Source organism: Littorina saxatilis, linkage group LG13 (assembly GCF_037325665.1).
Source record: "Littorina saxatilis isolate snail1 linkage group LG13, US_GU_Lsax_2.0, whole genome shotgun sequence".
NCBI lineage: Eukaryota > Metazoa > Mollusca > Gastropoda > Littorinimorpha > Littorinidae > Littorina > Littorina saxatilis.
This window is the reverse complement of record NC_090257.1, coordinates 15,877,008-15,893,836: the sequence shown is the minus strand read 5'-3', so window position 1 is coordinate 15,893,836 and position 16,829 is coordinate 15,877,008. Positions and strand designations below refer to the sequence as shown.

At 40.5% G+C, this 16,829-nt stretch overlaps 1 protein-coding gene across 1 annotated transcript in view; it reads left to right on the top strand.

Annotated features, from left to right (window-relative positions):
* LOC138983708 (myosin-VIIa-like) overlaps nucleotides 1-15,418 on the top strand; it is a gene marked incomplete in the record, with an annotated part of 78,439 nt that extends 63,021 nt beyond the window's left edge. The window contains 10 exon segments of the mRNA XM_070357017.1: nucleotides 17-122; nucleotides 899-1,013; nucleotides 1,838-1,924; nucleotides 2,251-2,357; nucleotides 2,788-2,906; nucleotides 3,476-3,542; nucleotides 4,636-4,752; nucleotides 5,102-5,185; nucleotides 7,157-7,276; nucleotides 8,232-15,418. Coding sequence (XP_070213118.1) covers nucleotides 17-122; nucleotides 899-1,013; nucleotides 1,838-1,924; nucleotides 2,251-2,357; nucleotides 2,788-2,906; nucleotides 3,476-3,542; nucleotides 4,636-4,752; nucleotides 5,102-5,185; nucleotides 7,157-7,276; nucleotides 8,232-8,309 — 1,000 coding nt within the window.
* Between the last annotated feature and the right edge of the window lie 1,411 nt (nucleotides 15,419-16,829).

The following is a 16,829-nucleotide window of genomic DNA, read 5'->3' as shown; positions in this document are numbered from 1 at the left end:
GTTTTCCATGTGACAGGAACGGCACACGGAAGTACCCACCCCATCAGGTGGAGGTGGAAGCCATTCAGCACAAGACGACGCAGATTCTGCACAAGGTTTACTTCCCTGACGATTCTGATGAGGTAAGGTCTCTTGTGTTTTTCTGCTCAGAACAACTTTACATGACAATAGACAACTGTCGTTTATTTTGGGGAGGGGTTTTGGCTGTTGAAGAGTTGCAAATAGTGAGGGCAAAATATCGGTGTCACCACGAATTTGATGTTTTTGTGCTTTAGACTAAGTAAATCATTCGCCATGAGAAATATTCTCTCAGATACGATTGACAATACATGATTTAACATTCTTTCATCTTTCTATCCATACCAGGTACAAATGTAAACACTATTTCATAATAGTAGTAATCAGTTTTGGCCTTCTCCTGAAAAGCTGTCTAGAACAAGTTGCGCCAAAATTCCATGACGACGTCGATATACCAGTGATAGCTGAGGGTTGTGGGTGTCACAGTGAAACAAGTCTAGCTCTGATGTGCATTTTGTGCAGTGTGCTCGGTGGGATGCCCTTTTCTTTTGCACATGGGAACTCAGTATTCCCTGCTACCATGATCACATAGTGTATTGAGGCGAAAGTACAGAGCTTAATAAACAGACATTCCATAAATAGCTCAGTGCATGGCAACATTTACATTGCCTCTGATGACTGCAGGCAAGCGAACATGTTGGCAGTGAACAGTGAAGTTCAATGTGTATATCTTGGTGTCACAACTCACTTATTGGTGCACCTTCTGTTTACAGTGCTTCCTTTTGTTTTTCTTTGATCTATGTTATGTGAAAACTGATTTGAAGGAGAATTGCTTTGCACTTGCGTGAATGTGATACAAGTGACCTGAATCTTGTTGCAGGCGTTTGAGGTGGAGTCCAGCACGCGAGCCAAGGACTTCTGTCAGAACATTGCCAACAAGCTGGCTCTCAAGTCCGCCGAAGGATTCAGTTTATTCGTCAAAATTGCTGACAAAGGTACGTCTGGTTTTCTTCTTGTCTCTTGATATTGTAGGCTTAATCGTGAGCGTCACTTTTGCCTGTTGATATTGTAGGCTTAATCGTGAGCGTCACTTTTGACTGTTGATATTGTAGGCTTAATCGTGAGCGTCACTTTTGACTGTTGATATTGTGGGCTTAATCGTGAGCGTCACTTTTGACTGTTGATATTGTAGGCTTAATCGTGAGCGTCACTTTTGACTGTTGATATTGTAGGCTTAATCGTGAGCGACACTTTTGACTGTTGATATTGTAGGCTTAATCGTGAGCGACACTTTTGCATGTTGATATTGTAGGCTTAATCGTGAGCAACACTTTTGCCTGTGCTTGAGTTTCTTCTGCAAGAAGTAGAAGTTTCATACCATGTGAGTTATGATTCCGCTGAATACCAGCTATTGATAAGTATATATAGATTGACTGATTCACAGACTGAGAAATAGTTAAATGTATTTGATAAAGTGACAAAGTAATAAGTCATCAGTTCTTTGCAGAAGTGAATTATTGCCTTTTACAGGTCCACACAGTCCATGTAATTACCATAGTAATCTACCTTGCATTTGAGATTTATTAGTTTGTTTGTGAGTTTTTACGGAAAATAAATGTTGATGCAAACTTTAACAAAAAGTTGTTGTTTGGTTGAGAGAGTCTTTGAGCATCTGATTGACTGATGAACAATTCTCTGTGTTTTGAGTTTGGTTGAGAGAAACTTTGAGCATCTGATTGACTGATGAACAATTCTCTGTGTTTTGATTGAGAGAAACTTTGAGCATCTGATTGACTGATGAACAATTCTCTGTGTGCAGTGATCAGTGTTCCAGAGGGAGACTTTTTCTTTGACTTTGTCAGACATTTGACGGACTGGATTCGCAAGGCACGGCCTGCTAGAGACGGTAAATTGTCTTTTTCTTTGGGTGCTGTTTTTTACGTTTGTTTTGTTTCATTGGCAAAGACATTTTTGATTACATTCTTCTTGTTTTGATTTATTGAAAGTGCACCAGAACTATATAAAAGTACAGTCGAACATGCCCTGCTTAGTCATTCTGCCATATGTGCGGGTGGCTGCATTATTACACCTAAACACCACCACAACCGAGTCTTGCTATTTTTCCACTGGGAGAAAGCAACCCTTATTTTCCAGCAATGGGATACTAATTTAATGGAAACTGAAATGAAAATGTGTGTGTAATGTGTGTGCAATGTGTGTGTAATGTTGCAGGTGCACCACCCCAGTTCACGTACCAGGTGTTCTTCATGAAGAAACTGTGGACGAACACTGTGCCCGGACAGGACGTCAACGCTGACCTCATCTTCCACTATCACCAGGTGTGTGACAGGTCACTCACTTTTGTGGACGGAGAGAGACAGTCCAACAGACACACTCACTCACTCATTCACTCACTGAACGACTGCCTTACTCACTTACTCACTCACTCACTGACTGAATGAATGACTTACTCACTCACTCACTCACTGAATGAATGACTTCCTCACTCAGTGACTGACTGACTGAGAGTGATTGAGTAAGTGCATTCATATACTTTTGCCATTTGCAGACTTGTGTGTGTATGTGAGTAGACACGTGTCTTTCTGTGTGTAAAGGATGTTATCCTAATAATGGCTTCTTTCATCCTTGAGATACAGACAGGCTTTGGAGCAAACAAGACTCCTATTTGCTTGTTACAGTAGCTTTGTTCTCCAAAATTAATTATCTGCTTACATACCTCACTACAACTTGTATTGCATAACTGTGCAGGAGCTTCCCAAATACCTGCGTGGCTACCACCGCTGCACCAAGGAAGAGGCCGCGCAGTTAGGAGCGCTCATTTATCGTGTCAAGTACGGGGACAACAAGCAGCAACTTCTAAACATTCCGTAAGTACTCGGCATTTCTTGCTTTAGGGGGTGAGGGTAGGGGAGGGTCTGTGAGAGGGAGGAGAGATTGTTAGCATATTTGCCTCTACATGCCTGCCTGTGTGTGTGTATGTGTGTGTTTGTGTGGGTGTGTTTGAGAGACAAATGTGTGTAGGTGTGTGTGTGCTTTGTAAGTCAGTGAGTGCATGTGTGCGCGCTTTGCGAGTCATACATGTTGAAGTGAACTTGGTAAAAAACATTTAAAGAAACAAAAATAAATGAAAGAAAGATTAAATTTGACTATAGGCACTGACGGGTTTTGTAATTGAACCATTGATACTTCATTGGAACCCTTCTTTTGATATTCCACATTTTTGTGTTAAAAACAGATGTTAATGACCAGATTTTCTGCTAATAAAGCCTGTAATTTATCTATCGCTACGTCCTAAACTCCCTCCCTTTTAAGGCCATACTCTTCTCACAGTAATGGAGGCCTTAAATGGGGGTGTCCATTGTGTAAGGAAAGCGCCAATTGAAATGTTTTATTCACTCAGCCTTGCTAAATTATTGTTGTACTGTGTGATGTGCAGAGCCAGCCTCAAACAGTTGATCCCCACAGACCTTGTGAAGGCTCAGTCCCCAGACGACTGGAAGAGGGTATGTTCATTAAGTTGTGTTGTTGTTTTGTGTGATTCTGTTGTGTTTTTGACTCACATGCGAAGCAAAAGTGAGTCTATGTACTCACCCGAGTCGTCCGTCCGTCCGTCCGGACGTCCGTCCGGACGTCCGGAAAACTTTAACGTTGGATATTTCTTGGACACTATTCAGTCTATCAGTACCAAATTTGGCAAGATGGTGTATGATGACAAGGCCCCAAAAAACATACATAGCATCTTGACCTTGCTTCAAGGTCAAGGTCGCAGGGGCCATAAATGTTGCCTAAAAAACGGCTATTTTTCACATTTTTCCCATTTTCTCTGAAGTTTTTGAGATTGAATACCTCACCTACATATGATATATAGGGCAAAGTAAGCCCCATCTTTTGATACCAGTTTGGTTTACCTTGCTTCAAGGTCAAGGTCACAGGAGCTCTTCAAAGTTGGATTGTATACATATTTTGAAGTGACCTTGACCCTGAACTATGGAAGATAACCGTTTCAAACTTAAAAATTATGTGGGGCACATGTTATGCTTTCATCATGAGACACATTTGGTCACATATGATCAAGGTCAAGGTCACTTTGACCCTTATGAAATGTGACCAAAATAAGGTAGTGAACCACTAAAAGTGACCATATCTCATGGTAGAAAGAGCCAATAAGCACCATTGTACTTCCTATGTCTTGAATTAACAGCTTTGTGTTGCATGACCTTGGATGACCTTGACCTTGGGTCAAGGTCACATGTATTTTGGTAGGAAAAATGTGTAAAGCAGTTCTTAGTGTATGATGTTATTGCTAGGTTTAGTTACCCTAAAGGTCGAGGTCAAGCATGTGAGTCGTATGGGCTTTGCCCTTCTTGTTTTTAATTGTTCCCTTTGTTAATTCTGGAGTTTGAGTCGACTGTTACTGTCAAATTAGACCTCTCAATAACAGAAATGGTTGAACATGAATTCAAAACAAGAAGCCTTTTTTGTCAAGTCTTCATTATTCCTTCATCTCAGACTGATTTTAACATTTTTGGAAAAGCGTCTTCAGCATGTTTCATTTTTTGTATCATGTTCTAACATCAGTGTATTGTCTCTCTGCAGGCCATCATTGCGGTGTTTAACCGTGATGGAGGCAAGAGTCGTGATGATGCCAAGGTGGATTTCCTCAAGATCATCTTCAAGTGGCCCACCTTCGGCTCAGCCTTCTTTGAAGTGAAGGTTTGCACATTTTGTGATCCTGTGCCCCCACCCACCCCTCACCCCTCACCCTCCCCCCCGGACAAATCTGAGGAAACAAAAGAGTAATATAGTAATAGATGTTTGGGATTGTGAGTGAAGCAGAGTTTTGCCTCTTCCACCCTGAGCACATTTTGATAAATGTCTGAACAAAGGCTCAAGTTCATCAGTGAAGGACACTTGATGAAACTTACTTTTTTGAGCATAACATTGCTGACCCAATGAGTAACTTTAATTTCAGTTTTGATTCACCATTAATTTCAAGGTTACTGGATCTTTCGTAATGAAGAGAAAGTGACATCTTAACATTTGTCTGTGTCTTTGTTTGCAGCAAACGACAGAACCCAACTACCCGGAGATTCTCCTGATCGCTATCAACAAGAATGGAGTCAACCTGATCCATCCTCAGACAAAGGTATCGTCAATATCATGTGCAGCTTCTTATACCTATTTTCTATGCATTGTGGTGAATTTAAGCAAAGTGCAAATCAAAGACAAACGACTGCTAGTGCTAGTGATTCAGTTACAAACCACAAACAATGAAAACTGGGCTTAGCTTATCAGTTGACTTGACAAGTGAACATTTTGACAGAAAGGACTTCTAAACAAAAAGAGGACACAGCAGTAACCAGGTTAGGTCTTTTTTTATCAATATTTCGGCAGCGACAAACTGCCTTCTTCAGGGTGGTATGATGAAAGAAAGGACTTCCTCAGCTTCTTTTTCTTCTTCAGCTTTCGACGGTTGTGCCACCCATAGTATATAGTCTTAGGCCTGCTGATGTTATGAACTGGCAATGTTCGGATTAGGTCTGTGGTCTTCTTCAGCAAATAAAAATGTTTACGGAAGATTGTCACTTTTGACAGATTATGACAGAAAGAAAAAATATAACTAAATGAGTACAGCAGTCCCTCTCATGAACGGACACCCTTGGGCCATAGCAAAACTGTCCGTACATTGCAGGTGTCCAGTCACGGGAGGGGTGACCACACCACCCCTCCCCCATACACTCACACAGAGACACACAAACAACAGGATTGAGTCTATGCTAATCATTTCTTGTGGCTACTAAACAATAACAATAAACTCCTAATACTTCTTTAAACGTTCTGTAAAAATGATTTGTATGAAAAGTTTTGAGAAGAAGAGATAAAATAAATCCTCAAGGCAGTGAACACACTCACCATGCACTGACATACGAAAGCAGCCACACAAACACAGCACAGAGGAGCGTGTGCAGATGCTTTGCAAGAATAAGCTTGAAAACCAGTTTGAATAAATAGCAGCAGATAGAGCTGCATGTCATAATCATGTAATTTATGTTCTTCTTGTCTGGCTTTATTGACTGCATGCCGATCATGTGGCATGGCAGTGACTTTTCACTCTTCAGTCCGAAATACACTGTACATAACACAGCTCCCACTCTCCCTCACTAATGCCTACCCCAAGCCGTGACAACTGATGCTTGGAAATTGTGTGGAAGAGTACACCTCTCTATTTCTCTCCAATGCTCTTCCTGCTGACATGCAGTGACACCGGACACCCCACAGAGTTTAGCCAGCTACCCCGGCCTCCACCCCCCCTCCCTCTCTCTCACTCCCTCCCTCCCTCTCTCTCACTCACTCCCTCCAGCCATGTACTGTTTGGGGCTGTGGCCAGAGAGGCCAGCTGCACTGTTCACTCAGAGCAAAACCAGTTGACTGTGTCGTAACTTTTGACAAAGCAAGACAACTGAAGGGTTCACAGATTAGGCAACTGACTCACTGGTCAAGGCTGAGGGGAAACAAGAGTATCTTGTCAATGAAAGAGGTTACACACAGACACACGATGCTGAGAACTGTGGCCGGTTTTTCACTCTCTTTCGCTCAGGACCTTCATCGACTGTGGTTTCTGTTGTTTACGTCCAACAGACAAGAATAAAGAGCACAGTGCAGTTTCATGTTGGCATCTTCGCATGTACTCCACTCCTGACCAAAACTACACCCCCTCCTGATGGGTACACGTGCACTCAAGTTATCAGTGACTGTCATCACGCCATTGCGGCTGTGATCTTTGTACCAAGAGCCGGACTGCTCTGTTATCGATTTTGTTGTGAAAATTTGACGATGGTCTGCTGTTGGGACCGAAAATGAGTGTCCGCGTCCATGTTTTGCAGGTGTCCGTTTAAGGGGGGGCAAATATAGAAGGAAAACACTCCGTGCCGAGCAAATGTGTCCGTACATGTCAGGTGTCCGCTCACGCCGGGGGCCGTACCTTGCAGGGACTGCTTTATATGAAAGACGAAATAAAAAGATCTGTAAAAGTAGGTAAGGTTTAAGTGGCTGATTCCTTCACCAAAATGACATACCGATCAGGAAATAAAGACAAATCCACTCATGTGATTTCCAGGAGATCCTGGCCACCCACCCGTTCACCAAGATCTCCAACTGGAGCAGCGGCAACACCTACTTCCACATGACCATCGGCAACCTGGTGCGCGGCAGTAAGCTGCTCTGCGAGACCTCTCTGGTGAGTCGCCTTACCTTTTTACTTCTTCTACTTCTTCTTCTTCTTCGTTCATGGGCTGAAACACCCACGAGTGGATTTTTACGTGTATGACTGTTTTTACCCCGCCATTCAGGCAGCATACGCGGATTTTGGGGAAAGCATGTGTTTCTATAACCCACCGAACTCTGACATGGATCACAGGATCTTTTCCGTGCGCACTTGGTCTTGTGCTTTACCTTTTTAAAATGTCATCAATTTCATTTCATACACTTCCAAGGGCTCTTTGTGGAGATAATGTGAATCCAATGACGTTATCTCCACAAAGACACCTTGGAAGTGATGGCTCGTACTGAAAGAAGAGAGAAAACTTTGTATTGATTTAGTATGACACTCAGCGAACCTCACACAGGGATATGCAGGGAGAGTGTCTTTAATTCATTTGATCACATTTACCAGTAATTCCTCAAATTCTGTTGATGGCAAAATGTGAAAATAGAAGAAATAAAGCAGACAACAGGTGGTACCACTCGTTTATGGTTCATTCATCTTGTCCTTACTAATATAAGTTTGTGGCTGTGTGCTAGTCTGACTCACCTTCATTGATTGGTGTGACAATTTGAATAGTGGGTTCTTTGAAAGTCAGGATACACATTTGTGAAGGAATATATACCGTTTAGAAGATTGTTATTACGATATTGTTTACTTACGGTAGTCCATTCATCAAAGGTATATTCATTGAAAACAATGTGCAACACTTCAGGAAAGTGAGGCTTTTGTGACCCACCAGTTTACAACTTCGTCCATTTTATAAGACCCTCCTTTCTCAGATGTTCTGTTCATATTTTCTTTGAATTTACCTCCATTTTAAAACTCCCTCCCTTTTATGACCTGATTTTCTTAGATTGCTGAAGGCCGTAAAGGGGGGTTTCACCGGACCATGAATCTCCCGTAACTCTGTGACAAATCTGGTTTTCAGGGATACAAGATGGATGACTTGCTGACGTCTTACATCAGTCTTATGCTCACCAACATGAACCGTCAGAAACGACAATAACCCCTTCACTCTTCGACATACCAGTTATTTCACCAATACAAAGGAAACGTTAACAAGCACCAAACCCCAAAGGACACACATTTTCACCCATTACTGTGAAGTTCTCGTTGTTGCTGATTCCACCTCTCCCGATTGACATCACAATCCATGATGGTCACGATCCATGCGTCAAGGGAAAAACAGAGACATGTGAGAATTAGTTACGCTATCGAAGTTTACTGCTTCTTTTTAAGCACACCCAGGCGCTATCGTTTTTTGTGGGAACGGCTGACACGTTCACCTTTACCTACAAAGCTTCCATAAGACTCTAGCTCGTTCCAGAGGACAATCGGGAAAGGTTGGTACAGTGAAGTTCTTAGCCACCAATACAGTGAACATCATTCTCAACAAACCAGAGAAGTTATCTTCTACAGCTGCCTGTTCCGCTCAACAATAAACAAGCATATCAATCCATAGAAGCGCAAGACCAGTGCAGAAAAAGGGAAGAGTATCGGAGTGATGGTTTAGAGGCAGACATTTTCAACTAATTTTGCGTTCATATATAGTTTCTCTGTTTGCCTCGTGAAGCTTTAATCAAAACATTTCTGACAGACGCTCAGGTATGTGACAGAAAATGTTGGCACGCATGGACCGATGCAGAGGGATTTACAGGCAGTTGGACACGTACACATGCAGAGACACACTCACAAACACACACACACACACACACACAGACACACACACACACACACACACACACATAGCTACTACGCTATGCAAGCGGGCCCATGTGCCTTCATCTTTTGCTTGGGAATGGCACACACATCAAGGGTTCAGGTGTTTGCAATATGATGTAAATGCTTCCAGTTTTATTGAAGGGGTGTTTACTTTTGGTGCATTAACTAAAGCCAGTTCACCAGAGAATCCAACTCAGCTAATGCATGAAAAGAGAGCACTCACTGCGTATATATGTGATTGTCATTATTATTATCATTATTATTATTAACCATGTGAAATCAAAAAACCTTGCAGGACATGTGAAGAAGTAGCATTGTATGGGAGTTTTTGAACTGTGTACGTTTGGGTTGCGTGACTCCGACAGCTAGAATGTGTTGCTTGGAACTTGCAAAGCAAGTTGAGAGAACAAAATGTGTTGAGAATAAGTCTCTCTCTCTCTCTCTCTCTCTCTCTCTCTCTCTCTCTCTCTCTCTCTCTCTCTCTCTCTCTCTCTCTCTCTCTCTCTCTCTCTCTTTCATTTTTTTGGGTGGTAAATGAGTGATTAATTTTGATGTGATTTACCATGCTGGATTGTGTGTGTTAGTGAGTAAGTTATTGGTCTAAGACAACAATGGAAATGTAGGGCAAGCGTTGGGGTTTTGAACTTCAGTAAAACCAACCATGGTGTAGCAGGACACAACTCCAGAGCTCAAGTTGCCCAGTAAATGTTGTAAATGCAAGTATATTCATCACTTTTTCCCCAAAACCATTGAACTTTAACGGTAGCGTATCATGCTTGAAGTGTTAATATTTTGTAGGTACTTTTGACATGGTTTAGGGAACATTTCCAGATTTAATAAACTTGATTTGTTTTTGTGTTTTTCCATTCAGAAAAAAAGTAATTAGACCATTCCGAGACATTTCCTTGTAACCTTGTGTGTGTCCGACAATGAGCAATGTCCATGTAGTGCAAACTTTGTTGAAAACTGAAGTGGTTTTTTTGCTCGCAGTTGTAAATACTGTTTTGCAAACAAGACAGAGACTATTTCATCAGCGCAACTGGAGTTTTTGTTTCTCAGCAAATGAAAGTACGATGTCATGATATATATTACCTCTTGCAACATGAATTCATGTTTTAATTGTAAATTGATATTTATTTTGGTCATGCATTTGGATCAATGAAATAGTTTTGATGTGATTATGCTGCGGTCTTGCAGTAGTGTTTTAAACATTCATACTGACATTTGACATGCATGGTATATGGTGCATGATGTGAACTTGGTTTATGTTTTTGCTGATGATGGTTACAAGCTTTGAGTCAGTGCTGCTCCATAAGCTCCATGATTCAAAAGTTGTTTTGTAGGTGTAAAGATTGTAATGAAATAGTTCTGTATTGAACCTTCTGTTCATATCTATAAGTTTGATATGTGTCATTCTATTGTTTTGTGACGCTTAGTGAAATATTGGCATGCTGGGTTTTCTGTGTGGGTGTGGGAGAAGTTGGTTATTATGTCAACGTGATTGTATTATGCATTGAACGAGTGAACCATGTATACTTACAGCTTTGGACAGTTAACAAGGTGTGTGGCTTTTATAAACAGAAACGAAAGACAAAACGCAGACTTACGCAAAACAGAAGGTGAAGCGTGTGTCAAAGGTACCTTCTTCGTTGTGTAAGCCATCTTGCAATTAATGATAGATCCGTTCAGGCTTTTTCAGCGCCTCCTCCCACCTGGACGCAAGCCCAACATTTACAGCCGGTCTGGTTTCTGTGCAGAGTGGCATTAATTTTGTTGCTGATTTGATTTTGTAACTGCATGACACCTATGTCAATCTGCAAAAGTAATTCAACAAAAAATTCCCTTTCTGTGTGTGTGTGATCTAATGAAAGGGTGCTCTTATCCCATCAGAAGGCCAGGACAGTCTCTGTGGTGGTCTACATGAACGTGTCTCCAAACTTACAAGCAGCCCGGCAATGAAGCACCATAGCACTTGGTGTCCTATATTATTAATCCGTGTCTCACTGCTCATTTATTGGTACTAACTTATAGATTATTTTTGTACATTAATCAATCGTCTCAGTCTGTAATGTTGTGCATTGCTTTGTTTACGGAGTCAGGTAATACGAAAAGCATGGCTTTTATTGTACAAATATTTTTGTTACATTGATCAACTAATTGTAAATGATGTGGTTTTGAGTGATGGGGACCAGTGATATATATGGGGTGTGTATGGTTTTACAAGTGGTATGTTGGTGTGTGTTTGTTTGCTTTATTGGCCTATATCACTGGTGTAAGGTTTGTAACGAATGTATTTCTTGCTGACAAATTTGTCTATCTACTTTTGCACACTGAGGAAGTTTTAACCCACATTTTCCCGCTGTTCCGATCTGGAACTTCACCTGAGAGATACTATGAAAGAGAGACTGCTCACTCGAGCCAAAAATTGAAGACGTCTTGAACAATAATGTTTGAAGCGCATTACATTGTACCGAACATGTCCCTGAATAAATATCAGTTTCATTCAACACAGCCGTCTCGGTCGCAACCTATGATCTACAAATCGAAATAAAACAAGCAAACCATGCCCAAAGTTTGGAGCAAAAAAGACGTACTGGACATATCTAATGTCAGACCAAAGCTGGCGAAGACAGTGTAACAATTCCCTGCGTCACATTTTGATGATTTGGAAACTGCCATTTCTGGCTTAAGATTTCATAGTCGTAAGGCCAAAAAGAGAGTGAGCAATCTCCCTTTATGCAGTATCTCGGACTTACACTCGGTGAAGAGCAGTGTTGAGATGAGAAGCTCTACATATACATATCTTTTCTGCCCTGTAGTGTATGACTCACTTTTTTCACACACTTTGGTATTTGGCTTGAAACTCACTGTCAGTGGGAATCAAGTCTGCCGCATTCATTGCAAGAAGTGTTATGCCCATTTCAGCAAATTTGCGGGAGAACATTGATAAAAGTGGCACCATCCTTGTACAGTTTTTGTTAGCTACAGAGGAGGGCTGTAGTCCAGTTTCTTGTTTCCGAATGGATCAAAAAAAACTAGCCTCTAGATGTGATAAACTGAGAGTTCTAAAATATGACATGTGATAAAGTTACACTGTTTTGCATTTGAAAAGAGGTTTCAAGACGGTTTAGAATCCGAGCTTGATACAGTGGAATTCGAAGTGCATTAACATAGACTTCTGCAGTCCTATAAGATTTGTACGAAAAAGATTGAAAAGAAAGTAGAAAGGGAATGTGATAAGGCGAAGAAATATAAGTACAACATGTATCTGTGTTGTCACGCTTTCTTGTTGGATAATGATTCAAAGGAATTTAGTATTTGGATGTGATACACACAATTTTTAAAGTACACTGACAATTTGATATAAAACAAATGTCTGTGTAAATGTATGCTTTCTTGTCAGAAGAGGATTTTAAAGGAAAGTATATAGTACTTGAATATGATACACACCAATTTTTAAAGCACAACCTGTACTTCATTTGCTCATTCACTTATGAAACCACATTCAGTTTTACTCTGTGAACATGACTGCAATGCTTTTCTCTGCTCTGAGAGTAGGACATTCCATCTTTGGTTGTGGCATTTTGCTTTCTTGGTCCGCTCGGACCGGTCCTTTTGGATCATTTGATCTTCATTTTACGCTATCTCGTCAGTGCATGAGAGTCTTGTACTTATGGTACCCAGGTACATCTTTACTCTCAATCAATTAAACGTGTTGTGATTTTCTAGTGGTTTTATTTTGTATTTTTTTTGCTTTGTTTATTTTGTTTTCTATATTTTTGACACTTTGTACATTTTGCCAGAAGACAGAATCATACATTTATTAATTTACTTTTCTGAGTAAATTATTTAAGAGATACTTTAGAAGGGAAGGACGTTTTAATGTTGTTCAAAGAGCAAGGGTGTTTGAAGTGACTGTGTTGTGATTTGAAAGGATTTTGCATTTGAGGACACCAGTACTACATAGAGACAAAAGGGTTTGGCACTGACCAACTTTGATATATCAGGAGAGGTTGCTATTGACTGCAGTATCTAAATTATTTTACTTGCATGTATTCAGTCTTTTTCTTGCAACACTTGATAACTATAACCATCATTGTTTGTTTTTCTTATGATACCTACAAGTTAATATTTTCTGATTATTTTTCTGATTGCAATTAACCTGTCTGTGTTTTGATTTTAGTGTACTGGCACTCAGGAATTAAAAAAGAATCAATTAATTTAGGACATCTGTACTCATTTTGTAATAACATACTGCACTATCCAGCTATCGCATGTTCTGTCTCTTGTCTTCCTAATTAATTTTCCAAAATTAAATTTTTACATTGATGGCTCGTACATGTTCCTACTTATTTCACATATTAATTTCTGAACACAACATATATCACATGCATTGATAAGATGAAGGGTTTTGTGTCACCTGGAAAATGCATGCAAGGCATACTTTCAATCTATCCATTGTGGTGTTTTGTACTTCCATGTACAGTTTTAAAGCACCAGGATATATTTGATAAAAAAAATTGTAAATAACCATTTAATAATGAATTCTTTTGTGCGATCCTATGTCTATACATTGTTTTGTGCCTATCATTTCAAGAAGAACTTTGATTGACTAATTTCAGCTTCCTTGTTATTTGATATTGAAATGAGTATTGTATGTGTGAATGGGGGGTAGGCATGTGTCCATGTGGTCGTTTAGAATTGTGTGCCAGAAAAAAGATGAAGTGAACAGTGTCAGTGAATTTTGTGTCTTACAAACAGAGCGATCTCATCTGCAAAAGGGCTCTATATTTGAATGAAAGGGTGACAGTACAATTCCGAAAAATGTAAGCAGGGCAAAATGAAACAAAACAAAAGTAAAACACACACATATATACAGGCACACACTAGTTGCTGTTAATCATTAACGTCTGTATCACTATTTTTTCCCAAAAAACATTTAGTCATTCCAAGGAAAGTTGGCTGAGGTTGTGTTCGTATGGGCAGATTTTTTTTTCAATTTTATTTTTTAATCAAATTACTTGTGAGCTATTGCAGAACAATGTGGCATTCAATTAAATGGCAATGTGACCCAATTTGCTTGTAAGTTCAGATTAAGTCTTTCAGTTCACTTCCCCCATATAAAGATATGTGTGATTTGAATAACATTTAAGTTCACGACACCCCCCGCGGGTTAGGGGGAGTCCCATATTGGTTGAGACGAGAAAGAATTTACCCGATGCTACCCAGCATGTCGTAAGAGGCGACTAACGGTTCTGTTTCTCCTTTTACCCTTGTTAAGTGTTTCTTGTATAGAATATAGTCGATGTTTGTAAAGATTTTAGTCAAGCAGTATGTAAGAAATGTTAAGTCCTTTGTACTGGAAACTTGCATTCTCCCAGTAAGGTCATATATTGTACTACGTTGCAAGCCCCTGGAGCAATTTTTTGATTAGTGCTTTTGTGAACAAGAAACAATTAACAAGTGGCTCTATCCCATCTCCCCCCTTTCCCCTATCCCATCTCCCCCCTTTCCCCGTCGCGATATAACCTTGAATGGTTGAAAACGACGTTAAACACCAAATAAAGAAAGTAAGTTCACGACTATATTTGTGTTGTGAACAGATGATACCTATCTGCCTGAGACCTGAGGGTGGGTGGATCATCAAACAAGTGCTAAATAAACACTGTTGTTTGATATGGGGTATAGACATGACCTGATTTTGAGTCGGAACCTTTGAAGGAAGATCTTTTTTGACTTCAAAGCATGACCATTGAAACAAATCTAGAATCCAGTGGTAGAAAGTGCATGAAAACAAAATACAGAAGAATTTGTTCCAGTTTGTGGTATTTCGTAGTTTGTTATTGAAAAGATTGTACAACATTATTCATGCATGTGTTGTGTCAAGTGCAGTCTTCTTAGTGTGTTTCTGCATTCACTTGTGATTGGTCAGTTGGTTCATTGCTGGCAAGCGTTGATTGGTGAATAGCTACTGTAATGGCTTATGATATGCTTGTATGTATGTAAGCAACTGAGATTAGGTCACATAAATTATCATATTTTTGCATTACCATTATATTGGTTAGATTATGTATTTTTCATAAGTGTAATCCACTTTCAAAATTTATCTTTATTTTTATCTACAGTACATGTAATGATGTATACGTTTACCAATAGGAAAACCTTTTTTTTTTTTTGGGGGGGAGGGGGGGGGGGGGGGGGTAGGGAGCATGGTGTTGTTATGGCGTTAAAATGGTTATGATTTATTATGTGATGATTTATCCTGAACAATATAAACCTGTATTTTTGCATGTAAATGTATTTTGTACATGACTTGAATGAGCTGTCTGCTTTATAGGGGTCCTTTGTAAAGAAAAATGAAGATGTTTTGGCAATAAAATATCCAGAATTTTATTTTAATGAGTTTGTGTTTACCACTCCTGCCTCCCCGCCCCCCCCCCCCCCTCTCTCTCTCTCTCTCTCTCTCTCTCTCTCTCTCTCTCTCTCTCTCTCTCTCATGCACACACACACAATCTCCCTCTTCGTCTCTCTCTTTTTCGCTCACATAAACACCCACACACACGCCCGCATACGCACACACACTATACACACGCGTACACACACGCACAGACTCAGACGCGCACAAATACAACAAATCTCTCTACCCCCCTCACACACACACCCACCCACACCCAAACCCTGGGGTTTGAGAATCGTCACCGAAGCGTGAAGAGGGGTGACCCGAACGTGAGTAGGCCAGTCTTTGAAGACAGACGACCTTGCGCTGTCCTGTGAGGCAGCTCTAAGCTCGGGCTTTCAACGGCCACTGACTCCACAAAAGGGACTTGCGATGAAACGAGCAGCAAGCAAGCAAAACAAAAACCTCGGCAACAAAATAAAACCAAGCCATCTCGATCTTGGCTTCCCTCTAGCTTTTATGCTTGAAAGAGTTTTGGGATTCACGCTAGTGCTTGAATGACGACAGAGATTTTAGTTCACAAAACAATACGTACAGTAGTTTACGACTGCCAATTACGACCACTACAGAGAATCCCCGACGAGGTGTTTTCCCCCCGTACATGCATATGATTCCCCTTTCCATAACGATCACCTCTGTATAAAGACCACTTTTGGGTAACCTTGGGTGGTCGTTCTAGCCAGGTTCGACTGTATTACGAAGACCCAAAAATGTAACACTGCCGCCTTGTTTTATTTGAAACTCTGTATTTAACGCTCGTGTTTGAGAGACGGCAGAGATTTCAATTCTCAAAACTGACCAGGAGCAGTTAACAGTTTCAAGATCCAACACATAGAACAAGATAAAACGCTGCTTTTATTCGTTTCCCTCTCCAAATAATATTGGATTCAAGCTAGTCCTAATACGAAGGCGCAGCGATTGCTCAAAACGAACAGCAGCCAAACAAAAATCAAAAAGAAACAAGCAATTAACAGACCGAATTAACAAACAAACAAACAAACAAAAGAAAGCACCAAGCAGCTAAAGGAATGAAAAACAAGTCGCGTAAGGCGAAAATACAATATTTAGTCAAGTAGCTGTCGAATTCACAGAATGAAACTGAACGCAACGCAACGCAGCAAGACCGTATACTCGTAGCATCGTCACTCCACCGCCCGTGGCAAAGGCAGTGCCCGTGGAATTGACAAGAAGAGCGGGGTATTCGTTGCGCTAAGAAGGATAGCACGCTTTTCTGTACCTCTCTTCGTTTTAACTTTCTGAGCGTGTTTTTAATCCAAACATATCATATCTATATGTTTTTGGAATCAGGAACCGACAAGGAATAAGATGAAAGTGTTTTTAAATTGA